The 27133-nt window shown below is 38.9% G+C and overlaps 2 protein-coding genes and 2 non-coding genes across 4 annotated transcripts; 2 read left to right on the top strand and 2 right to left on the bottom strand.

Annotated features, from left to right (window-relative positions):
* Nucleotides 1-1728: 1728 nt before the first annotated feature.
* LOC129355312 (S-phase kinase-associated protein 1-like) lies at nucleotides 1729-7960 on the bottom strand. The gene is given in 7 exon segments (XM_055024820.1): nucleotides 1729-2413; nucleotides 2505-2645; nucleotides 4485-4588; nucleotides 4591-4627; nucleotides 5104-5177; nucleotides 5284-5383; nucleotides 7772-7960. Coding segments are annotated over 7 exon segments (675 nt in total). The 5' UTR covers nucleotides 7955-7960; the 3' UTR covers nucleotides 1729-2377.
* Nucleotides 7961-10081: 2121 nt separating this feature from the next.
* On the bottom strand, nucleotides 10082-18187 carry LOC129355294 (serine/threonine-protein phosphatase 2A catalytic subunit alpha isoform-like). Its single transcript, XM_055024806.1, has 4 exons — nucleotides 17942-18187; nucleotides 11082-11291; nucleotides 10828-10998; nucleotides 10082-10459 (listed from the first exon to the last, which is right to left on the bottom strand). Exons 1-4 carry the CDS (start codon nucleotides 18041-18043, stop codon nucleotides 10448-10450), a joined length of 495 nt encoding a protein of 164 aa, XP_054880781.1. The 5' UTR covers nucleotides 18044-18187; the 3' UTR covers nucleotides 10082-10447.
* Nucleotides 18188-23209: 5022 nt separating this feature from the next.
* On the top strand, nucleotides 23210-23281 carry trnac-gca (transfer RNA cysteine (anticodon GCA)). Its single transcript has one exon. It is a non-coding gene; the product is annotated as a tRNA-Cys (tRNA).
* Nucleotides 23282-23575: 294 nt separating this feature from the next.
* trnac-gca (transfer RNA cysteine (anticodon GCA)) lies at nucleotides 23576-23647 on the top strand. Its single transcript has one exon. It is a non-coding gene; the product is annotated as a tRNA-Cys (tRNA).
* The last annotated feature ends 3486 nt before the right edge of the window (nucleotides 23648-27133 follow it).

Raw genomic sequence — 27133 nt, 5'->3', positions numbered from 1 at the left:
TTCAATTCTAATGATCTGGAACTGGAAGAAATTTTAAATATCTAAATAAATAAATCAAACAAGAGAATCAAATACATTGAATTATGACATCATTGTAAACAAAAGAATTGGACTGAAGACTTAATATCCAGTATTTGGTAGAAAAATGATCAATTATGTAAATGGAGATGATTGAGTTCATTTTAATGTGATTTATTGATTATTGTGACCAGCCTGCTGACAGGTGCAAATGATTATTGATTATATGATGAATTATTATGTTAAATTATTATCAAGTTTTCATTTTAGCAGCATTCAAGAGAAATTTGAACAGTTTATTGGTCCGTCACAAACACTGCTGTTAAAAATATATATTAAATTGTAATGTGGCAAAAGGTGAAAAGATTTTTTCATGATCTTCTTGTTTTGGCTGAAACCGTTTGAGTTCTGCTCATTTTTGTTGCGGACTGTTCCTCCTCAGAGTCGGTGCTCACTTTGTAACCTTCAGATGAATTATTAATGCTTTTCATGTTATGATCTGTTCTGGACCCGACTGACCGGCAGAACCTCCGACTCCTGGGAAAATATTCCTATCTTTGTGTTTCCAGCAGACACACAGCTCACTTCTTTTAGCACTTTTAGTCTTCTGCTCTCCAGCTTCACCTGTTACATTTTTACATTTTGTTTTTTACTTTTTTGTGTATGAATCTATTTTTAAGGTCGTGTTTCTTTAAAATTTGTTTTTCTCTGCAGCTCCGCAAACTAATCTGTGACCGATGGGTACTATTATATTGCATTGTCTTGTAAAGTTTTATAATAAATAACTTTTGTATGTTTTTATGGAATAAAAAGGCAAAGTCTTTTTGAAAAAAAAAATAGTTTCCAGTTTTTTCTAAGCAACATGTTTTTTTGTGCTCCAGTATTGCTGCAGAAACCTTCTAACTGTATTTTGAGTTCAGTCTTTGCATGTTCCAGCTGTAACGTTACGTTTCCATTTGCAGTTGTTTTCTCGCAGCTTCTGACTGCATTAAGTTTAGGCTGAGCTTTTGTTCCATCCTTCTCCAGCCGGTGGCGCTGTTGTGGTTAAAAGGTCTGAACGTTCAGGCGGGAGGCAGAAACTGGAAAATGTCTTTGTACTTCATGCTTTAAACCCTGATGTATGGTCTGTTTGATGTTATTAAAAGTGTTTTTTTTTTATGTTTAAGGCTGCAGGCTTATTTTTTCTTCAGTGGAGATAATTGTAAATCAAAAAATATTCCATTTTTTTTTTTTCTCAAACTCAAATTTCTGAATTTTAAACTAAGCACCAAAAAAGTGAACTTCCACACTGGAGGGATGGATTTGTAAAAAGATAAATCACAACTGAAAACAATAGAAACTAAACTACCATGGAAAGAATTAGCTGTACTTTAAATATGAAGAACTACCACTGAAACAGTATAATGGATCAAATCTTATCTAATTGTACTTTTAGAAGAAAACTATTATCCTAATCAGCCAAACAGCTGATTATCATCTGAACCATTGATATTCCTGTTGCAGTTTCATCTTAAACTACCAGAGGTTGTTGCATTTTAGTGATTCAATTGAAAAAGTGAAATTTATATATAGTAATCACAACATATTACAGCTGAAAAATAAATGTAAATGTACAAAAGCTTCAGTTACTGACTCGGTAAGCAGCTGCATGATTGAAGGATATTTAGAGAAACTGAGACCGATGACTCCACACAGAAAGACGACGCCACATTCATTTGAAAGGTTTTATTAACTCCTTCAGTGCGTTTATCCAGCTAAAAAAAACCAGCATCACAACTAAGGTGAAAATGTCCAATTTAATACACAAATTGACGAGTCAACGCTGTGATGGAGGCGAAAACGCAAAAACATTTAGCCGCTTCCAACTTCATTTCTCCTACTAAGGAGGCGCCTTCCAGGTTCAAACAAAGCCAATGTGGAGCAAAAATCACATTCACCCTCATTTTTCCATTGTCAAAAATGTAACTTTATTCAAGTCAATGAACCTAAAAGAATAATCTCCAGTAAAAAAAAAAAATAGACAACTAGAGCAACTAAAAATCAGGATAATCTGGAAGGAGGGATATTGTTTCTTTTCTTCTTCGAGGATACAAAGCCATGAGAACAGGACTATATTTTATGTAGATTCACAAATATGAGTGTGTGAAAACAGTAATAAGCATTTTATCTTTAAATTAATGACACCACACAGGCAAGTTAAATGGTCATGCTATTATTGGGATACAGAAATGAAGGGAACTAGAGAGCAAAGTGGCTGTCAATATCCTAAAAGTCAAATATTAACAAGTATGAACAACGCCAGTGCAACCAGTAAGCAGGGACAATCCTTTCAGTGGTAGTGTTGGCAGGATTCTCCGCTTTATTTTTCTTCACACCACTGGTTCTCTTTGCGTACCTGCGCAAAAACAACCGGCAGGTGAACTCTCGTTTTGCCTGGAGCGAATCAAATGATCTCATTTTATGTTTTGATGCACAACAGTAAGTACCTGGGCCTCCTCCTCCTCTGTGAAATCATTTTTGATGTTGAAAGTCTTCCTGATCTCTTCTGGGGTTTTGCCTTTGATCATGTTGGCCACTGTCTTGCAGGTGACATCTAAAAGGCCTTTGATGTCCAGGTAGTTCGCGGCCTAAAGAGACGAGGAAATAAAGAGCAGCAGCGTAAGGCGAGGCGGAGAGGGAATGAAATGGTTCCACACCAGAACAGCAAAATCCAACATTCATCTCAGGCTCAGTGGGACGTTTCTGCCAGGAGTAAAGCTTTAAACACAAATGGCCTATAAAAATCAGGCAATTTAAAAATTAAAAGCTTAAAGAAGTTTAATATAATTTTCTAAATACATAATAAATGATTAAATCAGTAAATAAAATAATAAAATCAAGAAAAATATTTCATGCCGCCATCTTTCCCAGCTTGGGTTGCAGAGGCGGTTCTGGAAGGTGGGCGGGGCTTGGACCAGATGGGCGGGACTTAGACCAGATGGGTGGGGCTTGGACCAGATGGGCGGGGCTTGGATGGGACCAGACCCGCACTGGTCCGGCTCACTCATTCCTCTCAACAGAAACTAAACACGCCTCCATTTACTGTTAATAAGGTAATATAATATTCTTCCCAAGCTAAGCTGCCATGATGACAATCAAGAGCATTGTGTCTGTTAAGCACAGTTTAGTGTCGCCAACTGAGCTAAGCTAACTAGCCAGCTAGTATTAGCATTGGAGTTAGCTCCTCCAGAAGGTCAAGTAGTCATAATATTCTGCTCAGTAACAACGTAATGCATCAATATATTCAGCACATTTCATATTCCACAACTGTTTGTCTCTAAAACTATTTTTAAACTTAATTTTATTTGACTGTTTATTGAAGATTATACTGCAAAATTATCTATGCATAATTTTACATATTAAAATTACAGTTTGAAATAGCATTATTGGGTCTTAACATTTTGTTTCATTTTTTAGCAGTATAAATCAAAGCTTTTTAATGTGTTTTAATTAAACACCGTTGTGTTATATTGGTTCTAAAAACTGATTTTATTCCAGGTCATACAGCCAGTTTGACATCAACATAATTATTAAGTTGATTTATTCCTCACTAAATATCCTTTACAGTGATGAAGCCTCCTTAGGGTTTGTGGTTATGAAAGTTCATCAGCTCGTGTTTCTCTCTGGGAGGGACCAGAACCGGGACCAGAACCGGGTCTGGACTCGGGTTTCCTCTCACATGATGGCCCTGTTTACTCGTCCTGCTGCCCACATCAACTCATCCACCATCTGTCCTCATTGACACGCAAATGAAAACGTCACACCACCGATGTGGCTGCACTTCAGATATTTAAGACAAAAAAACTAATCAAGAATTATCAATATCCACCAATATTGATCATTTCATTCAATAGTATAGTTTGAAGTTTTTCAAATCTCAGCCTCACTGAAAGCAGAGCAGCAAAAATGTTTGATAATTTATGACCAAAAGGGATCAAAACAAGACGTGGGAGGAAATTCCTGAATAAACTGGAACCAGTAAAGTTATAACTAGAACCAGAATATAACTGGTTCTAGTTATAACTGGTTCCAGTTATAACTAGAACCAGAATATAACTGGTTCTAGTTATAACTGGTTCCAGTTATAACTAGAACCAGAATATAACTGGTTCTAGTTATAACTGGTTCCAGTTATAACTAGAACCAGAATATAACTGGTTCTAGTTATAACTGGTTCCAGTTATAACTAGAACCAGAATATAACTGGTTCTAGTTATAACTGGTTCCAGTTATAACTAGAACCAGAATATAACTGGTTCCAGTTATAACTGGTTCTAGTTTATTCTGAGAAGAGAAAAATAATGTCAGGTTTGCAGTAGCTGCTTCGTACATAGTGAACAAACTCTGGATGTACCAGAGAGGTCAGAGGTCAAGGTTCAGACAGGCGTTTTGTTTTAAAGTTTTACACTATAAAAAGTCATTTTTACCAGGATGAGTTCAAACAAGGTGCCTTGGTCCACCTTGAGGAACTCCTGGTCCCAAACAGGAATGTCGTCCGTCCTCTTCTCCTTGTTCTCGTCGTCCTCAGGGGAGGGGGGTCGTCTTTGTGATGGGTGCACCACTGAATCACCTGCAGGGAAACAGCAGGTGAACTCAACCTGAGCGCAGTCAGTCAGTCAGCTTTCAATCAGCTGGGCCAACATGTGAAACCAGTTTATGAACCCATTCAGTGAAATCAGCTGGAACTGCTTTTCTAAACTGGGAGCTTCAGGCGTTTTGTCCTCCATCGTCACAGTTGAACTGTTTTATCATGGAGAAACCAACGTTACCGTCAAAACCTGCTGCAGATTTATGTTTAACCGTTTTAAAGGTTGTAATATCTGGTAGATTACACTTTAAGCATGGAATATTTTCACTGTTCATGTCGATTGAATGAGACCAAAAATACAGAGAAGATCCAACAAAACCTGTTACAGACACTGTTACTGAAATATCCAACAGGAAGGCTGCTGTGTGTGTGTGTGTGTGTGTGTGTGTGTGTGTGTGTGTGTGTGTGTGTGTGTGTGTGTGTGTGTGCGTGCGTGTGTGTGTGTGTGTGTGTGTTACCTTCTTGAGGATGGCAGCATTCACATTCGGAAGCGGGACGGGATCATCGTCTCCTTCATCATCCATTCCCAAATCTGGGAACAGAAACCAGCATTCATCTCCATTACGTTCAGGACTATTCATGATTTTACTCACTAAAAAGCAAAAATCATTTCAGAAGCAGAAAATTAGATGCTTCACCTTCTAGCATGGTCTTGATGGTGACGGACTGTTTGGCGATCTCAACATCCACCTCAAAGATTTCCCCATCAGAGCTCTGGAGTTTTATCGTGGGCATTTTCTGAAACAAGAAAAATTCACTTATTTACCGACTTTCCTTTTAAATGGCCAATACACTTATTTTTTATTTTATTTAGTTTGAACTATTGTAAGTATTTAGTATAATAAGAATCAGGTTTATACATTCATTTAGCAACATAAACAGAAACAATATTGAAAGATCTATAACATTTACATTTTAAAATTTAAATGGATTATGTTTCATCAGATGCACACAGTAATGTGGGTTTTTTTTCTTAATCAGATCCAGGTATATTTTGAAACTTGACTGAAAAGTGTCTGAGTTCCCAGTAAGTCACTTTAAGCTCATTTTTCAAACAAAAATATTTTGCAGAACAATCTGCTGATTTTATATCTGTCCACCTGCTTTTCAAGCCTGATCAAAACAAACAGTGTCTGGGATTAAAGTGCTGAAACAAGGTGAACACACTGACATGAAAAAATGACTAAAGCAACACACAGTTCCCACAAGTCTGAACCACAAGTGCTCTGCGCCATATTGGCAAGCAAACAGTGCGATGCATAGATGAACCACGGCTTCCAGACCCACACAGAGAAAATATGTGGACGCTTCTGACTGACATGCAAGAGAAAATATTAAGAAAATGGCTGCTGACGGGATCAACAGGCGTCAGACGATGAGAAGCTGCAGCCGACCTGCTGACTAGTGAACACAGTTGATAACATGTCTGTCCAGCTAGCAGATAAAAGCTGCACTAGCTAAGATAATGTTGCTAGTTCAGCAGTAAGTACTGCAGTGAACATCACTGATATTTATCTCAGTATTTCAGAGGCAGGTGGAGAACTCAGGTAGCTGTAATGAACTTGAATTCTTTATAAGTTAGATAAGAACGAGGCGAGTTCTGACCTTGTGGCTTGTTTATGGTTGTCATAGCAACTCCAAAGCAACATGGCTGTCAGTTACAAAAGTCACAGAAGTGTGATGTCACATGAGAAAACATGCATTTAAAAATGTTTGATTTCAAATATAATTCTAAGAGAATGCTTTTTTTTTTTTTTTTTCCAGAAACAGGCTCACAGCCAAACAGCCTCCTCTGGCCCACAGCATCATACGTCTGCTGCAGCAAACCCACCTGGACAAAGCAGGCAGCACTGGGAGGATCATGTCTGTGAGGTTCATCATGTTTCTCCTGTGATTTAAGACAATGCAGCCTGATCTGATTGGTCAGAAACTGCAGAAGACAGACGGATCCATGTCTGTCTGCAGCCATCACCATCTACAATAACGCTCAAGAATTTTTCTTTTTTTTTCTTTATTTAACCAGGTAAATCCCGTTGAAATCTGAATCTCATTTTCAAGAGGGACCTGGGCAGAAGTCTGCACCACACAGCAACCTGGTTACAGAATAAAACCAGTTAATACATATTAGCACGTATAAAAAAGTAAAACAAGTTAAAAGCAGTGATACTGTTTCACAGAATCTTGAATGAGTCACAATAAAACTTAATTTTCTTTTGGGATTAATATTTGTTTTCTGCTGTTTTTACTCATAAAAGCATGATAAATGACAAACTTGAAAAAAAGTATATAAAGTGATATTTACTTCAACTGCTGAAAGTTTCATGACAATTAAAATAAAAAATCTTGCAACGTTTCAGATTTTACTTTAAGTAGCAACTAAAAGCTGAAAAGCTTCAGTCAATTAGCCAATTAAGCAGAAAACTGGCGTTAAGCTGCTGAACCTGTTCATGTCTGACAGGCTCAATCTTTTGCATCTTTTGAAAATTCCTTGATTGTTTATTCATTTGTTTCAGCTTTTAAACCCAATTGTCGTTTTTCATGCTGAAGTTTGTTTTTCGTATTGATGTTCTGCCTGATTAATAATCCAAACATGCAGCTAGCGTCACTGCTTTGCGTTGGTTAGCAAACAAGCTAACTTTAGCTAAAACTGCTAAAAGGCTCGGTGACAACGAGCCGTTTTCTATTTGCTAACAAACCTGAGAACGTGTCGTCTGTAGTGAGTGACAGTAAAACTGGACAAGAGTAAATGTGATTCCAGCTGAACTGCGGGGTTTTGTTGTCAGTTATTAGCCAACCGGTCATGCTAACGTCCATTAGCGAAACAACGGAAATGCTGAACAATTAGCCTGTTTACGAATCAACACGGGACAAATATCGGATACAGTTTCCATCTAACGCCGTAAAATGGACAAGAATTATACTGTGACTTTACATATAACATGTATAAATATTCAGATTGTGTCCCAACAGGCTAACCAGGTGCTAGTTAGCCTGGTTAGCCTGTCGGAGAGGCCTCTGGCCCACCAGACCACCAGACTGAGGCCTTTTATTAAAACAATAAGAATAAACACACAGCAGTTAGACTCACTATTTAACCACAAACACACACAACGCAGAGACACGTACCGACAATAACTGGACTGAAGTCAAGCTGTGGATTTGATCCGCAGAAAGACCCGACAAGCGTGGCGGCTGTTTGGCTGTGAGACTGAGGCTGAACCTGCTGGGGAGGAGGAAGAGGAGAGAGGAGGAAGAGGAGGAGGAAGAGGAGGAGGAAGAGGAGGTCTGTTTACCACAGGTCACAGCCATGACCTGTTTACTTTTATTTCTGTTCCATTTTGCAGACACTATATGATTTTTTCCATGCAGGGCCGGCACAAGCTTTTTTGCAGCCCAAAGCAGGTTTAATTTCGGGCCCCCCTCACCAACATGATTCATCATTACTGTGGATCTGGACTGCAACACTCGATTTAAGGCTACTTGAGTAGCTTTTCTGAAAAAAAGTACTTTTACTTTTACTTGAGTATTTTTTTTATGAAATATTTCTGCTCTGCAGTCAAATTTTATATTTTCTATCCACTGAATGAAAAACATCAACAACTCACCACTCAGACACAACCTGCAGTTTTTGTTCAAATGTTAGAAGTTTTTTATTGACGAAACTGATGTGGGAAAAATAATTGAAGCAGAGATGTTCTAACTGGAGACATTTTGGACACTAAAAAACGGCAGAAAATTGGCAGCAATCTATTCTTATGTACTTTTAAATGTCCAGCCCTATCAATATGACAAAAACATAAAAGTACATTTTGTAACTTGGCACTATTTGCATTTATTTGTTTATTTTACAAGATATCAACAAATGATTCTTTTCTTCTTTTTTTACTGATATTAATCAATCTGAAAAAACAAGTCGATTTAATAAATGTCTAACAACGCTATGAGTTAGAAAATTAGATTTTATGCATATCCATCCATCCATCTTCTGCCGCTTATCCGGGTCGGGTCGCGGGGGTAGCAGCTTCAGAAAGGAGGCCCAGACTTCCCTCTCCCAGCCACTTCCTCCAGCTCCTCCGGGGGAATCCCGAGGCGTTCCCAGGCCAGCCGACAGACGTAGTCCCTCCAGCGTGTCCTGGGTCTCCTCCTGGTGGGACGTGTCCGAAACACCTCACCAGGGAGCCGTCCATCCTGACCAGATGCCCGAGCCACCTCAACCTCTTTTATGCATATAAGAAAATAAATGCTTGACAGTGGTAATTGTATTCAAAAATCATCAGATGATGACACTTCCCACATACTTTTGGAGTCTCCAGGTATTTCTTTATTTCTATTGAGTCAGGATTGCATGATTTCCCTTTTCAGGAAACGTTTCTGCGTTGTGTGTGAAGCAGATTGGAGCCAGAAAGTCCTGCAGTTTCTGGAGTTGCTCAGCAGCAACTCTGACCAGTTTTTCTCGTCTTTTTTCACCATGTTGGAGGAAATCCAGTTCTTGGTTGTGTCACTACAACATTCTCACCCTGAAGACATTCTGTACAATTTAATGTGCAAACGTTTTCTGATTTGCGTATCTGTGTAACGTTGTGAGTTTGGCTGTAAAGTACCTTCAGTTGTCTGACTGGAAAAACATTATTGAACTTTATTCCATTTACTTTTGCAACTTATTGAAACATTTCATTTTCCTCCAAGTTTGTGTCACAATAAAAGTGTAAGATTATTCAGTTTTATTCGCTTTCACTAATTTAAGTCAGAATATTAGCATTTTGGTACAATGGTGTATGAAGGCCATTGTAAATGGAGAAGAAAGTACATTTCCATCAAGGAACTCAAATTGTCTTGAAAAAATAGGGCATTTCTGAACAGGAGTAGAAAATTTGCAAGGAAAAAACTCAGGAATTTCCTAAAAAAAAAATTCTCCGAGTTCATAAAGTTTGAAATTTTAGAATCTTAAAAACTTTACACGTTTTTCTAGAAAATGTGGGATATTAAAATTTCTGAATTTTGTTTTTGCAAAGTTTTAACTTGGAGTTTGTAAATTTACAAGTTTTCTCAAGAAAATTTCTGAGATTAATCTCAAAAATTTTTGGTGGCAATAAACTTTTGCCATGTCCAATGACCCTGATGCTCCTGAGGGCCTGTGGTGTTACACCTCGGAGAACCACTGGGCGGCGCTAAACGACAAGCCCTTCTAAACAAACGTCTGAAATGATGCATTTTTACAGAAATAAACATTTCCAAACACTTTTCCTTGAGCCAAGCCGTTACGTTTGATTCACTGACATCTTAAAAAAACAAGTCAGACACCCAGAAACATTTTATTATTCTAACTGCTTTGTTAAAATGCAGAGCTGGAAGGGAGTCGGTGAGTTGATGAGGATTTTTTATAAGTTACAGGAGAAAACTGTACTTTGTGTAAAGCTCTAGATTTTTATTTTTACAAAAGAAAAAACAAAACAAAAAAAAAACAGGAAGGGAAAAAAATCATAATTTATAATCTGTATTTTTTAGACATATTATACAAATGTGATAAATGTATTTAAATGTACAAAAGTGCAAACATGTTGATCTGCAGAACTGAAGCTGATGGACTTCAGCAGCTGCAGCTGCACAGAATGAGGAGTTTCATGGTTTCCAGCATCGCAGCGTTATGCCATGCCGCGATGTTTTCCCAGTTTTCTGTTCCTCATTCGTATCGATATCGCTTCCGAGTCACAGAGCCTGGACTCGCTAGGAGAGGTCAAAGTTCACAGGAAGTAGTCTGGGGTGCGGCGGGTTACGTGTGGCTCTCCTCTTCGAGGCGCCGGATCAAACTGCAAGCTGGACGACAAGAAAGGTTGAAATTATAAATCTGAGCAAAATATAACTTAAACAACAATTAAACAGGGGTCTCCAAACTGCGGTTCAGGGGCCATTTAGTCTATGGATGGGGACAGGCCTCCATGAAGGCAGAAGATCTGAGAGCAACACAGAACATCTTTACTCTAGATGAGTTACCAGAGGCAGGAAGAGCAGCCAAAAAATCACTCAAGTAAGAGTTCAGATGCTTCATCATAAAAATACTCATGTAAAAAGTACATTTTCTGAAAAAACAATTGAACTGTAACTAGTTGCTACACGTCTGTTATAAACCTGAGCCGGAATCGGGTCGACCGGTGCCTCAGGTGGGAAAACGCAGTGGCTCTCACCTGAGAGTCGACTAACGCGAGCGGCAGGTAGTCGAACAGGTCAGTGAAGTACTTCCACACGTTGGCGTTCCCGTATTTCCTTAAGCACTCATCGTAGAAACCGTAGACCTGAGTGATCTGTCTGCTCTCGTGGTTTCCCCTCAGGATGGTTATTCGCTCCCGGAAACGAACCTGAGACGCCAAGAGGAAGAAATATCCTTTAGACAACAATGTTTCTCCACAATCCACAGGAGAAGCCTCCAGTGAGTGACCACCTTAAGAGCTATGAGCAGGGAGATGGTTTCTACGGAGTAGTATCCTCTGTCCACGTAGTCGCCCATGAACAGGTAGTTGGTGTCGGGGAACTTCCCTCCGGTCCTGAACAGCTCCATCAGGTCGTGGAGCTGGCCGTGAACGTCGCCGCACACGGTCACTGGGCAGCGCACCTCCTGCACGTGGGACTCTTCGGTCAGAATCTCCTTCGCCTGCAGGAGGAAAATCAGTCACTTTAAACATTAACAACAGGGAGTCCAACATGTGGCCCCGGGGCCTTTTGTGGCCCTTGGGCAGATTCTGTGCAGCCCTGAAGTATAAAACAAAGACTTTTTATTTCATTTAAGGTGAAATTATTACCAACATAACTTTCTCCCATAAAAATGTTCATTACAACACAAATATGGATCTTTTCATGATTAATAGAACAGCGTTTATCCACAGACTTTTACTGAAAAGCCGATTTTGCTGAACCCAAATCAGATTTAACTTAATGAAACTTTTGGAAAGGAAATGATCAACATCCTGTTTTAATAGCCGAGAATAAATTTCCTCAATGGAGACCAAAGGAAACTGGAAACTAGATTTCTTTATTTTCATTCCATAAACATATAAAAACCTTTCTGAGCTTCGGATCCAGGATGAATAAAATCCATTTTGAACAAAAAAATAAACAAACAACTTTAGTTGCTTGACTGTAGTCTTTTTACTTATTTATTTTTATGGCCCTCAAATTTAATGTGATGATTTTACCTAATGTGACAGTTTTAACTTCACCTGCTGGAATCCAGTGAAATCCTTGAAACAGAAATTAGTCAACAAATGATGGAGCGATAACTAAAGGACAGCTCTGTATTTTATTCTCTTATTCCAAAACTATTTGAATTTTTTGCATTTTTAATGCATTTCTAAAATGTATAGAAAAGTCTAAAGTATTTCTGCAGAATGTGTCCATTAAAAACAGAGAAATCTAATTCGTTGATGGAACAATAAATTATTTTCAGGCCGTTGCTGATATTGGTAATTTATTCCTGCTGCAGTGATGACTCAGCTGCAGCCGCCGCCTCACAGAGCCAGACAGAAAATAAAATCATTCATGCTTTAAATACACACAACCTCCTTAAAGCTTTACATTTAATTGGGTTACCAGGACAACGTTTCCAATTTATAGAAAAATAAAGGTGATTATTTTTATTAGAAATTAAAGCAAGCTAAATAATTTACATTTGCATGAATTATTGTTTCCCTCTTTTGGATGATAAAAGTTTAATGTTCATCAGACTTTAATTAGTTTATTGATATTTGAGAATTTGTTCTTGCGTTATTACTAAGCCATTATTTCCACTGTATTAATAATTGTCTCAAAACAACAATATTATCACTTAGTACAATAAAATTAGTTATGACCAGCGGTTCCACAAGCACCATGAGTACTGAAACAACTCGGGCGTTTGGGTCACCGCTCATGTCCGATTCGCTCAAACAAACGTCTCCATTGGTTCCTCGAAAGTAATTGTTTTGTTGGATGTTTCTCATGGATCCGGCTGGAGACGCAAAGCTTTCCCTGGCCTGCAGCCGGCGGACGGGTCCGGACGGGTCAGGACGGGTCCGGAGGGGGTCAGGACGGGTCCGGACGGTTCAGGACGGGTCCGGACGGGTCAGGACGGGTCCAGATGGGGTCCGGACGGTCAGCAGGCCTGCAGCGCTGCACAACCCTGACCTACATTGTACGCACACGCTCACATCAGTCTGTGAGAATATTGTAGAGTGGAGCAGCGATGAGTGAAGCTGATTAAAGAGTGGGTCACGTCGATGTGTCTCAGGAACTGATCTATTTTCCTCCAGTTTCTAACAAAGTTAAACAATGAAATGAAAAAACAGCCATGAAGCAGAAACAACTATTTATTATCTTAATCAATTTTTATATTCTGATGATTAACTGGATTAAAAATATATATTTTTAATTTGACCTCTTGAGGCTGTTTATACATTACAAATGAATAAAAATAAGCAAATAAACAATTCCATTTCAAACAAACATTTTATTGCCTAAAATGCAGCAGCAGCCATTTTGTTATTTTAAAATGATGGTTATATGGACTATAATCATATAAAATACCAACATTTCAACATAACTTTACATTCTGGTTCATTATGTTTAAATATTAAATTATGTTTTGATCAGTTCAGTTTAATTGGGTCGCCTCCTCGCCTCCGGTGGTCGCTTATCAACAAGCTGCTAAGTAACAGCAGCAGTTTGGCAGCGTTAAGATATTTGAAACAATAAAATCAGTAATTATTGATCGGCTGATATCAAACTCTTACTGTTCAAAAGACCCCTTAAATAATCTAAGTTTGTTAACTACTACTGTTCGTAGTGATTTCTGTTCAGCGTTACTTTTGCCACTTAGGGCATACCGTAGTTGGGGCGGTGATGACGTCATCACATCGCCGTAAGAAAGAAAACCGTTCCTGATATCAGAGGGGGAGGTGGGGTAACAGAGCCACTGCTAATACGTGAGAGGGGCAGAATATGTGTGATCGCCTTATAAGTGTGCGTTAGTGACAAGAGACCACACACACACCTACACACATACCTGAAGCACTCACCCACACCCACCAAATACACCTTGATGCAAATTACTGTTGTTGGACTAAGATCTGTGACCCGACTTGGAATACAGAAAGTAAAAGGTTTCCTGCCTCATGTCTTCCTTCTTCCACCTGCTGCACCACATCTGGTCCTGAACTGAATCCAGTCCAAGTAGTGTTCTGACCGACACTCCAGGTTGAGAGCAGTGACAAACCTGAACAGAGCCTTCAAACCGTCCTGCAAATTAAGAGCAGCCTCAGCTACACTTACATTGTGAAATGTTTCTCAGTTCACATCACATCCTCCATCAGATTTAATTTATTAATGATATAACCTGCAAATTCAATAATAATCTGCTAAAAAACCTGAAGGAGATTACTCTGATCAAATATTACATAAACCTGAACAGTGTGACCTTTAACCCTCAGTCTGATCCACTGAGGAAATGTTGCAGAACAAACCACAGACAAATGTTACATAAGACTCAGTAAACGTTCACACCACACCTGTCCAGGTCAGACGCCTCAGAAACAGTCAGCAACTTCCCGGCTGCCGCCGTGTAATCCCATTAAACCAGTTAAACCAGTTAAACCAGTTAAACCAGTTAAACCCAGCTCAGGCTCTCCGGCCAATTAACAGCCATAACGAGGCAAACACAAAGGATGACTTGGTTGCACGCTGCTTTCGTCACGCTTACATCGTTTCCTTTCTCATAAATTCATTCATTTCTAACAAAGTGGAAAACAAGCCTCTGACTGAACATGAACACACGTCATGAGGTGAGGCGACCATCACCTCATTACATCATCATGTGACATCATCATGTGACATCATCATGTGACATCACCTGTTGCAATGTCATATGTCAACAATACTAAAAATTCCTCACACCCCATTACAACAAAACTCATGTACTTTATGTAACTGAAATTATTATATAACTGAACTGGAAGGAAAATGGTTTCTGAATGTGTTCCAAATACAAATCTGAAAAGTGTGGAAGGCATATTCTGACCTCACAGGTCTGTCACCATAACAAACTTTTGCTGGTTTCTAAATTGTCCAAGAAGTTATTTCATTAAGTAATATTGTTATTTTATACAAAATAAATAAAACAACAGAAACAAACTAATTAGGAATTTTAGACATTTTCTTTCAAGAAGTTAGTTAAAGATTTTATTATTAAAGTTTTTGGTTGCAGGACAGAAAAGGGAAACGATAAATCATACCGACAGGAATTGTCAAGCTAATTTTTACTCATAAAAATGAACTCATTGATTGTTTATTACAGCTTTAGATATTTCCAAGTATGTGAAAGCCTGAACAAAGGTCGTGTTTTCATGCCATCTGAACGTGGGAATCAGTTTGACTGTCATATTTAACCCTGGTGTGATCAGAAACATTCACTCTCCTGTGGATTTACATTTGGTCGCTGATATTTGGAGAATCATAAAGAACAGAAACAGATTTTCTAAAAACAAGATGATTCATTTCAAGACTGAAAACTACAAACTATGAAACTTCAATTTGAACAGAAAACAGACAAAGACGATGAAGATCCTTTATTACTTCTCACTAACAAAGACAATCTGATTTCCAGCAAGCAGAGGATTGTCTTCTTTTAAATTACATTAAAGGTAATTAAATAACAAATATTTGGTTTCCCTTCCTACATCTTGACAAACTCTAACATGTAAATTTAATTTTCCTTTTCTTTTTGTGCAGACAGAGTGAGTCCTGGGGTTGCTTTTTTTCTGGGGGGGTAGAAGGAAGGATTGCATTGGATGTTCATTTTTATCTATTTTGTTTCTTTTTTTGTCAGTAATGTCTGTGAAGCAGAAAATTCTAATAAAACTATTTGGAGAAAAAAAACAAAGTAATTAAATAACAAACCAGAACTCCCAGTTCTGTAACTAAAAACTGTTTCTGACGCTGCAGGCAGAAAACTCTGGAACGACTGGAAGAACGACGACGACGCTTCAGCATTCCTTCCCAACGGCAACCGAAGGAAACTCAGAGAGCTGGAATGCACACACACACACACACACACACACACACACACACACACACACACACACACACACACACACACACACTGAGTCACAGCGAACCATGCTGTCCTCACTCACACCCTCTGCCCTCTGAGCAACAGAAACTCCTCGCCGCTGCAAAGAACAATCAATTCTGTCCTCTGCTATTTTGGAAGCAGGAGGAAACAGGAGGAAGTTGGAGGAAGGAGGAGGAAACAGGAGGAAGTTGGAGGAAGGAGGAGGAAACAGGAGCAAGGAGGAGGAAGTTGGAGGAAGGAGGAGGAAACAGGAGGAAGTTGGAGGAAGGAGGAGGAAACAGGAGGAAGCAGGAGGAAGTTGGAGGAAGGAGGGAGGAAGCAGGAGGAAGTTGGAGGAAGGAGGAGGAGGAGGAGGAGGAGGAAACAGGAGGAAGCAGGAGGAAACAGGAGGAAACAGGAGCAAGGAGGAGGAAGCAGGAGGAAACAGGAAGAAGCTGGAGGAAGCAGGAAGAAGCTGGAGGAAGGAGGAGGAAAGTGGAGGAAGGAGGAAGAAGGAGGAGGAAGCAGAAGGAAGGAGGAGGAAGCAGAAGGAAGCTGGAAAAAGCAGGAGGAAACAGGAAGAAGCCGGAGGAAGCTGGAGGAAACTGTGTGGCACATTGAGCTGAGAATATCAACAGTACCATGGATGGAGGGAGGAACATTTTCATCCCTCCATAAAGGGAGGGAGCTTTTTTCTGAAAATAATACAGGCAATAATTCATCTGACAGCCAAAGACAGTTAATGAGCTGTTAAGAAAGAATTGCTTCACTCTTAGGATCAGGTCTGTCATGCTAACAAATATCGTCAGACAATAAGTCGCCCCAGAATTTATTGCAATAAATGATGAAATTGCTGTTTTGCAATCTTTTTTCAGGAATATAATGGTCATCATGGCATAATAAAGGAACCAATTCTCAAAGATCAATAAACTTGTAAATGTAAATGACTGAGATTGTTTTAATTTATCATGAGATTAATTGATTTATTGCTTATTGTTATGACAGTAGAATACGACGTCTGAGCTGAAGCAGAAAATAAATGAATGACATCACTGACATTTAACCTTCAGCACTCATCAGACCAAACATGGCAACGAGTTACTTCCTGTTTCCTGAAGGAAACGGATCTAATGGAAGAGAATTAAAGGAGGAAAATCCTGAAAAATCTGAATCTTCTCTCATTGAAAGCATCAAAACAAAAAGTTTCCATTATTTCCATTGCAGCAGCTTTAATGCATGTTTGAGGAGGGCAGAGTATCCAATATTAATCAAGAGTATAAATACTTTCAGATAAATTCAGGAAAAATAAAATGTTTCCAGATCCGTTTATTTCAATAAAACCTTCAGAAACTTTAACAGAAACTGCAGGCGTTTGATTCTGGGGAATAAACATGTTTTTTTATTCAGAAATCCAGAAATTTACTCAAGTAAAAGAAAAGATACTTGTGCAACCAGTTTACAGCAACCAGCAGCAACACAACAACTCCCTCCTTATACACCTGCCCTGTCACTTCTTCATCATAAAAACTGATTATATTTTAGGATTTAATAGAATAAAAGAAATATCCATTTACAAAACGTTTTGGTTGAACACTTGAAGAAAACAGCACTAAAAAAGTTTGAGATTCTGAGAGAAATAAAAAAACAACTGGAAAAACACAACTACACTGCAAAAATACACAATCTTACCAAGTAATTTTGGTTTAGTTTATGTTGTAAATATTGTAGTCCACTTAAAATATGACAAAACAAACTTACAAGACACTTTTAAGTCAAACTTCCTTAATTTGGTGGAAAACATTATAATACATTTTTATCAGAGAAATGATCTTTTATAAACATTAAGTAATTATTCACTTAAAACAATTTCCTAAATTTTGCTCATGGGAAACTTTAAGTTAGTTTTTCTTAGTGTAAGTGTACCAAGATATTTGAACTTGAACTAGACCAAAACACTTGGTGAGATTGTGAGATTTTAGCAGCCGCTGCTTCATCTGAATGTGAAGATCCTTGAACTCGCAGTGGCCTAGTTAAAGTTAATTGTCCACATTAAGTCGCAGTCGTTGTTTTCAATGTGTTTAATTGGCTGAACGGTTTCAGGCTCCAATGACCGAATGAACAAGACGCGCTGAAATCCGTCCTATAGGCGCCATTTTAAATGTCTGGGAGCAGAGAGAGCAGGCGAGATGCTGCTCGTCAGTGTGCGGTTTGACGCGCTTTACCTTTTCGCACAGGGTCTTCACCTGACCCTCGGACAGCTGCTTGCACTCGCCCAGCTGCTCGATCCACTGGTCGACCTCCTGAGTGAACGCCTTTTCGTCCATTTCTGTTTCGTCTTCTGACGGCAGCGGTTGCTTCAGGGAAGCGCGGCGGTCAGGAAAGCGGCTGGTTTCTGTCGCAGCTCCACTGCTGGGTCCAGTCAGTCCAGAACCTCGAACCTTCAACGGCCAGTCGCTGTGATTCACTGCGCCGAGGCTGAGCAGCGGAAAAGGCGTCAACTGGAGAACAACGACGTCTGTAAAGGTGGCCGTCACTACGCAGCCATTTCCGGAAGGTAAATGGCTGCGTCCATCTATACCATTTTAGAGTGAGACACTATTTAAACAGACGCAAATCTTGCATTTATCGTTTTACTCCTATCACTTTGAAGCAGTGGTGGAGCTAGACTTTTTTCCAAGGGGGGCCAAAGGGTGAGCAAGGCTTTATCAGAGGGTCCATATACAAATGGATCGTTCCATGGAACGAAAGGAAAAAATATGTTTCCGTTCGTTCAAAATTAATTAATATAACTAGTTAGGTTATAATTCAAAGCTTTCATTTGACATAGCCTACTTACACTTCAGTCATTATAAAACTTAATGGTTTTTCACATATTCTTACCAAACATTTCAAGCAAGAGCTGGGAGATATAAAACATTAGAGGGCAGCATGTCACTAAAACATGTTAAAAGAATCTGTCTAAACACGATCTACCAGCACTAGCATGGCTAATATAATAAACGAGGCACTACGCAGCGGTGCACAATCTTTTTTTGTTTCTTTTTAGAAATGTATGACAAGAGCCGCCTCTCATTAGGAAGGTAACAGCGGTTACTGCTGAGCGGTAAAATGTTGGAAATACCTGCAAAACTCCTGGACGGTGTAACTCTAAGCCTCAGATGTGTTTTGGATCAAGCAGGAACCAACATGTCAGTTTAACCAATGAACAGCGTCGGGCATCGGGCTGCCTTCAGGGACAGTCTGAAATTACAGTTTTCCTGGCAAATCTTTGCCGATCTCATAAGTATTATATTTTAAAATTACAATTTCCAGTGGGGTGGCACTAGGGGTGACAAGGGCTCTGTTGGGGGTGGCAAGTGCCACCCCATCCATCCATCCATCCATCCATCCATCCATCCATCCATCCATCCATCCATCCATCCATCCATCCCTCCCTAGGAGTCTCCAGGGACATGAAGTTCCTCCAGGTCAGTTCCTGTCTGCTGTGACGTTACTTCCTGTTGTACCCAGCTTACCTCAGGATGGCTGAAGCTCATTAATGCATCGTCAAATATGCAAATAAAATCTCTGCTCCGTACTACTTCCGGTCTGCCATGACCTGATTGGTTCAGCTTGACTCAGCGGCTGACAGGAATAAAGGCTGGGTGTGATGACAGCAGCTCTGTGATTGGCTCCCAGTTTAAGGGAGTTTCTATCGTCGCTTCCTGGAACTTTGCCAATGATGCGAATTTTATATGTATGAATGACGTCACTCTCAGCGTTAGAGCGAGTAAACAGAGCAGAAGCCGTCCGTGACCTTAACTCCGTTAGAAACACATGGAAGCAGCTCATAGCAGCAGTAATCTGATGGGTTTCATGTTATTGGACAATGAATGAGGAGGAGCATGTGAGGTCACTTCCATTTCATCAAACCAAACTGTTGCGTCATGCTGGAGACTGCGTGACTTGGGGAGGTACCAATTAGCACATTAATTAAACACAATGAGGCCTTCACTCATAAATAACCTCTGACCTCTAACTCTCTGATGGAGAGTTTAACTGAGCTTTATACATTTTGACTGAAATTTATACCAGTTTCTTTTTACAAAATGATCACGTTTGATCAGATTTAGTGAAGAACGAAAGACTTTTTTAAGCCTTTCACAGATTTCCAGTTGGATTTTGATCTGGCCTTTACATGCATTTGAATTCATTTAAACATTTGCTGAATGTTTAGTGTTTGACCTGCTGGAAGGTCAAACAAAACCTCAGTCTGAACTGAGAAGATGTTTAATAGATTCGGTCTTCCTACTATTTACCATTCAGTCGTTTAAAAGGGTCATAAAAGTGCTTTGAAGAATTAATGTTACTGCTTCATTTTCTTCCCATTCACCCTTTTCTGCAGCAGAAAGCCATAAAATGAAGCACATTGCTTTTAATTTGTTGCTCTTGGTTATGATGAAATCATATAACTGCTTTCTGCTTTGCAAAGAAAGGAGACAAGCCACAGTGTTGAAATGATTTGAAGCAGACTTTATCATCTGGGGTCATTCTCGCTTCAGTTTTATTCTGTCTAAATTAACAGGTAAATAATACTACATGGATATTCATGCGTTTCCAGGACATTTCCATGTTTCTTCATGGAGCGACAGGCATCTTCTGCTTCCTTGTGTTTCACATTAACAATTTATTAAACACTTTGTGAATAGCCTTGTGGGTGTAGCTCATTTTTCAGAGTGCTCTGCTGGTAGTTTATCACTTCTGGGACAGAGAGACAGATAAAACAGAAAGAGAACTGGCCCTGGTTCTTCTGAATGAACATTGTGTTTCTCTGTGAAGCTGTTCCTCTTTCCTGCAGGCATCCATTGATACAGAAATTGCTGGCATTAATAATTTCCCATAAAAAGTGATCTTGGCTCAGGATTAAACCAGCCATTTTTGGCTCGTTTTTTGTAAAAATCCAGTTTGTTTGTGAATATGCATTCAAACTCTGATATGACCCAAAACAGCAAACTTTGTTTAAAGATTTCTGTCTGGGTTCGGTTGAAGTGAACTCTGGTTCAGTTTGAATGCACATGTGATCGCCAACCGGAGACCGCTCCAAAAGCAGGAAGTGGACAACAATGCAAGGCATTCTGGGTAAATACAACCAAAACAAACTCCAGAGTCTAATGCTAAAGACTCTGGAGGAGAAATGACATGAAATGCTCCAGCCACTAAAATCTGACTCCTCCATTTTTGTCTCCATTTGGTGAAATGAATTTAAAGTCTGAAACTGATGAACTTTGCGTCTGGAAGTTGTTCCCAAAAATGGATCAGAACCGTAATTCTCCCCCGTGATATCTGATTCTTTTGTGTTTGAGGTGTTGTCTTCTGTAGGCGTGTTTCTACATAAAACAACAATGTCTTCAGTCAGAAGATTCTTCAGTACTGCTGTAACACAGACTGCTACAGGAGATCCTTCCTGACCACAGTCATCAGGATCTAAACAACTCTTTCAAAAAACTTCAATAAAATGAGAAACCACAACAATTCATTGCTGTCTAATTTTTATTTGAAATGAATAGAATTGTTATTCAGCAGGGAATTGATTTATTGTCAAACAGAGAGGAAAAATAAATTATGACATAATTAAAAAGTCATCATTGTTATGGTTTAGCATGGTGTGTGATAGAGTTTCATGAAAGCCAGTTTTAGGATATAAAAGGAATGACCTGTTGGTCATTGTTACACAAGAGAGCAGGAGACATGCCCATGTAATGTAACACAGAAGCTTAAGCCAAAGTAACCTGAACTGCATGGATTATTCTAGTATTAACGCTGCCATTCAGACTCGTTAGCATCAACCTCAGAGTTTGTGCTACAGACTGGGTCTAAAATCTGAGCACCTGCTGCAGCCAGCGGGTTCTGGACTGAAGCCCGTTTGATTCCAGGAAAACAGACGCAGGTCGCATGTTTTTGCTGGAGCCGGATGAAAGGCCTTGTAAACAACACTGTCATTAAAACGACAGGATGATGATGATGATGATGATGATGATGATGAATGGGTCGTTATGGAAAGTTGGATGGAGATGCTGGGAGCTGGTGTCCGAGGGGAGGCGGAGAACAAAACCCTCCCTGATGAGTCGCCATGTTTCTCCAAAAATACCAGGCGGGATTGTAAAACATCTGTGAAACATGACATCGTCTGGTGCATTGTGAAGACCTGATGTTGCCCAACTTCATGAGAACTGACAGATATTTGTCCTCTCCCTGTATAATGTTACAAAAATGCAAAAAATTTATCCAAACTTTCTGCATATGAGGAAAAAGAAGATCTGCAGCTAATTCGTCTTTTTCCACATGGAGTCACTTTTTCAGGTCGATTTTCACAGGTAGAAAAAACATCTGAAGTTACTCCCTTCTCTCTCTACCAATCAGAATCCAGTATTTTACCCAGAAACCCTGAAACCATGACAACAGGATCATCCTGAATGTCTGGCGCCCTCTGCTGTTTGAAAAGAGGAAGTCCATTTTAAAACTAAAACACATTTCTGTTTATAAAATACTGTAGAAAACATTAGAATGTGTTGGGTGAACATCTTCCTCTCACTATAATAACAAATCAAACATTTTTAGCTCTAGTTTGTTAAATTGAGAGAAGAACAGAAATGGAGAAATAAACTGACTTGCAGAGACAAAGAAAACTGGAAGAATTGCACCTGCTGATGCAATTCAGCAATTTTTAGCCACTTCTATTCTTTACGAAAGCATTATGTGATTTCAGCAAATCATATAATGAGGATGCTTCATCCCTGGTGTCTTCAGAAATCCTACCACCACATATTTTAGTGATGAGTCAGACAAACCATGCAGCCCGTTTCACAAGGAAAACAATGAAGAGGCAACGCCTTGCTGGATGTGAGATAATAACTTTAATAAGTTTCACACAACTCCTATGGTTTTCATTCACTAAATATGCAGCTCTTCACAAAAATGCTCGTAACCATTTTAATATTTCAATGTTTTTTATTTTTTGTCACTGAGATTTTAAGTTCTAGAAAATTGTAAAGTGGAAAGAATACAATATGAGGATGAGAAGTGAAAATTACCTTCATATTTAGCTCCCTTTGCTTTAACGTAAAAAAAAATCCAGTGTAACCATTATTAATAAACAGATCACACCTAAAAATAGTTTAAATATGGAACAGCTCATAACTGTCACAATTCTGCAGTGTTTGGGCTGCATCTGTGTATTTGAAAGATAAATTCCTCATTTTCACCCCTTTGAATTTAGGTTTTTAATTTGTTCTGGTATTTCTGAGAATGGAGTTTCAGATCAGACCATGTCAGTCTTCTTGACAGCAGCTGCCAATGTGATTGGTCTGACATGGATACAGAATCTGTTCCTGTTTAACACAAGTTTGAGCATTAAATACGTCAAGTGTTCAGATTTACATCTCTTGAGCTTTAAACTGACCAATGAACAGTTCAGCTCCTGACTGAAAATACTGACACAAAGCTCAGTGTGTGGGGGTGTAGCTCAGTGGTAGAGCATTTGACTGCAGATCAAGAGGTCTCTGGTTCAATTCCAGATGCCCCTGATTTCTGCTCATGGAGGATCCATGACCTGACAACAAATATTGATGTGGACTGACAGAAATCCTAACTTGTTGTTTAAACATGAATCATGTGGTCAGATGTAAACACTCTTGGCTCAAATCCAGATGTCTTGTTTAACTTCTTTGATTGAATGGAGAGTCATCTTTTGACAGCTGCTGTCGCTGTGGATGCTTCAGACTGAATCCAAAATGCATCAGAGTGAAACTTGCTGTTTACATTGTCTCTTGAGCAATGAGCAGCTGTCACTGATCGATTCACAGATGAAAGCTTCATGTGGGGGCATAGCTCAGTGGTAGAGCATTTGACTGCAGATCAAGAGGTCTCTGGTTCAAATCCGGATGCCCCCTGGTTTCATTTAGGAACGACCCAAAAGAAACTTCCCCTGATGCCAATGCCTATTGTCTTCAAAGTTTCTTGTACTTGTTTAGTAACGTCACTAAACTACTTGTTTCGTAAGAAAAATATTTGCTATTTTGCTTTTGAAAATAGCAAAAATAAGGTTCTGTGTGACTGGTTGGCAGTTGAGTCAAAATCTCTGACGACTTCAATTTAACAGACTTTATAAAATAGATTGCAACCTGTTTCCATGATGTCTGCCTATAACAGCACTGCTGGCCTTTAATAAACGGTGACTGTGATGCTACAAGGCTGAGCATCTGAATATGTAATTTAATTACCGCCGCCTATGTAACATGACAAGGCAGCTTTAATGAGGCAATTAGCTCCTGCAGTGCAGATGGTGGCTGCTTGCTGCTCTCTGCATCACCCAGATATCAGAATGAGTTAGATTCCTCCTCAGTTTCTGTGGAGATGCAGTTTTTTATTTTACGGTTGACTAGCGTGAGTTTCCTGATTAATTTCACTGTTTCATTGTTTATTTAGTCTATTCAACAGGGACCATATATAGGAATATTGATTTTACTCCAGATTGCCATCTGCTGACCATTTGCACCTTCAACTGTGCTTTGTGAAAACCTTTTCCTGTCATTTAATGTAAAATATTTGCTTCCTTTATAGTTCTGACAAACTGTAATGACAACATTAGTAATTAAAGGGGCAGTATTATGTGTTTTCCAGGCACACGGTGGCATTTTATAGCACAACCTAGTAACTGTGTTCACTCCAACTGTTATAAAAATGCTACATATGCAAAATATGACTTTAATATGACAAAAGAGATTTGATTTTGTGATTTAATGCCTTAAAATTGTCTCTTTTAAAACTTGTGCTTTTCTGAAACGCCGTCATCACATCTTGGGTCCTCTATAAACCCTTTAACATCGTTTCTACATTTTGTAGCTCCAGTAAAGAGCGAGCAGAAGCAGCTGCACCAGCTGTTTGCTGTTTGCTGAGTGACACAGAAGCTCAGAACATTAAAAACTGCAGCTTGGAGGAGGAGCTGCACCTCGAAGGCGGAGGTCGGAGACTAAAGGATTTTTAACACCATCATAAATAAACCAGTTAGAAGATGCAAAGACGATATTTAATTATGTTACACATATTAATCAATTAATCTATCAATCAGGTTTCTTAGTATTACACAAGGATGTTCAAAGTGCTTTACTTCATAAAAACACAAAATCATCATACAGTCAAACTGAGAACAAATGAACAATGGAAGTAAACATGCACAATTAAATCTTTTTTAAAATGTTCATAATATTGTACAGTCTTGATTTTATTTTCAAATGAACAAAAGATACAGGCAAATGTTGCCTTTTCTCACAGCACATTGGAGAGAATGAGGAAGCAATGCCAGCATTTCCTCAGCCTGTCTATAAAAAGCAGCAGAGCCAAGCAGGGATTCGTTCTTCCTGCATATTTTGGCTCGAACCAAAGCTTTTGTCCAGCAGCTGGCAGAAAGGGTCACCTTTTCCTGTCCCAGCCACAGAACAAGCCCTCACTGCACGTCATGATGCCCCATGATAACAACAACAACAACAACAACAACAACAACAACAAGGAGAAGAATACAGTTTCATAGTTTAAATGTGATTAAACAATGTTGAGATGTACAGAAAGTCTATGCAAATAATATATAATTTTCGTGTGACATCACAACCATCTTGGCAGGCAGATGCTATGACAACAACAAATAAGTGGCAAGCCCATAACGAGCTCTGGCTTTGTTCCTACCGAACTCCCAGCAGGAGATCGGAGGGAGCTTGTCCACATCGTCATCATTTTGTTCAGGTGCACACAGACGAATGCCAACATGTTTTCTTTTTGTTGGTTTGGTCGTCGTTCACCTTTGCTTTGCCTACTTAGAATAGAATAAACTTTACTGACTGTAAAGGGGCGAAGGGATCCTCACCCTGAAAGGTTTGAGAAACACTGCCGTAAGCAAGGAAAAGTCAGATGTATCTAAGAGTGTTGCAAGTAGTTCAAATATAACTTAATATAAATAAGTAAATACATAAGATAACAAGCATGCTTGCAGATCTGTTTTTCTGTAAATAATCTGTAAATGAATGCAGAGAAAATTAGATTTAAGTTACTCAGAGTTGGGGATTGTAAAGCCTGATGGCTACTGGCAGAGATGATTTCCTGTGGTGCATTTTAAGGAAGAACAGCTCAGATTTATGGGAATTATTATGTACACACAGCAAGACCGGCTGTAAATGTGCATGGCTGCTTTAGCTGCTGGTAGCATGGAGGAGGCGGCCGGCCTTTTGTCTGTGTGTGACCTACATTGCCACTACAGTGAAATGGGCTAAGAGGGCTTTACGCCTATTGATAGCAGCAATCTGGATTCTTTTAGGGAAATTGTGAGGAGAAGGATTAGGCTTGATTCAATAGCTGTTTTTTGCCCAGCATGCAGTGGTGACTCATAGAGTATCAGGATGTACCTTATGATTAATGTCTCCATAAAACTGTCTCTACAAAACCAGTGAACTGTTAAAGCAAATGCTTGAAGTAAAACAAATGAAGTACAGTTAACAGTTAAAAATGTGAATTGTTTACCTGTTTCCCTCAGATATATTAAGCTAAAAATGTCTTGAATTTAATTATATTTTCATACTTTTACACTCCCTTGTGCATCCATAATAAAATCCTATTTTGTTAAGTATTGAAACATCAGCCCACCTTTTGCTGATTGTTGCTTCTGATCACTTTCCCAGCGGGACAATAGAGGCAGCATGCATCAGCTTCAGATGGATTATGGGGATTATAAAGTAAGCCACTTACTGCCTGAGTAGATTATAACACAGGAGCACATAATTATTTAATCTGTCATTTCTCAAAAAATCTAAAAGTGATTGTAAGTGAAGCATTGATTCCTATCACCTGGTTAAACCAGGTTGAAATATTTAATTTAGAAAACATAAATATGTTTCCACAGTAAATTTTACACAGAGCTGCTGGGATCTTCCTGTGGCTCTGAGAAATGTGAAAGTGCTAACTTTTATCTTTAAATACAAATACAATAACAAATGTAGAGTTTTAGCAATTTGTGAGGTTTTTAATGGACTAATTTAATATCTAAAGAATAACAGTAAAAGTACCAGTACTATTTTCATAGAGCTCATTTTCTGCTCATTTCTTTTTAAAATAATAAAAAGCAAATTAACTAACCTCTTTTTGCAAAAATGTTATGTTTCCCTTATATTAAAAATAGTAGTTCTTAAAAATATGAACAAATTCTCTGTTACACTATAAGTTTGATTGGATTTATCTTCTTATTCGATGCAGGTAAACATGGTTTTAAAAATGTTTTGGAAAAAGAGATTTTTGGGTTCAGAGTCGCTGTAAGCAGCAGGGAGGAGTTTCTGCAGATCACACAAAGATTTCACTCAAGTAAAGAAAGAAGTAACCATCCAAGAAATTACTCA

This window comes from Poeciliopsis prolifica, unplaced genomic scaffold (genome assembly GCF_027474105.1).
Source record: "Poeciliopsis prolifica strain line A6 unplaced genomic scaffold, Auburn_PproV2 SCAFFOLD129, whole genome shotgun sequence".
Lineage (NCBI taxonomy): Eukaryota > Metazoa > Chordata > Actinopteri > Cyprinodontiformes > Poeciliidae > Poeciliopsis > Poeciliopsis prolifica.
This window is presented reverse-complemented; position numbering and strand designations above follow the sequence as displayed.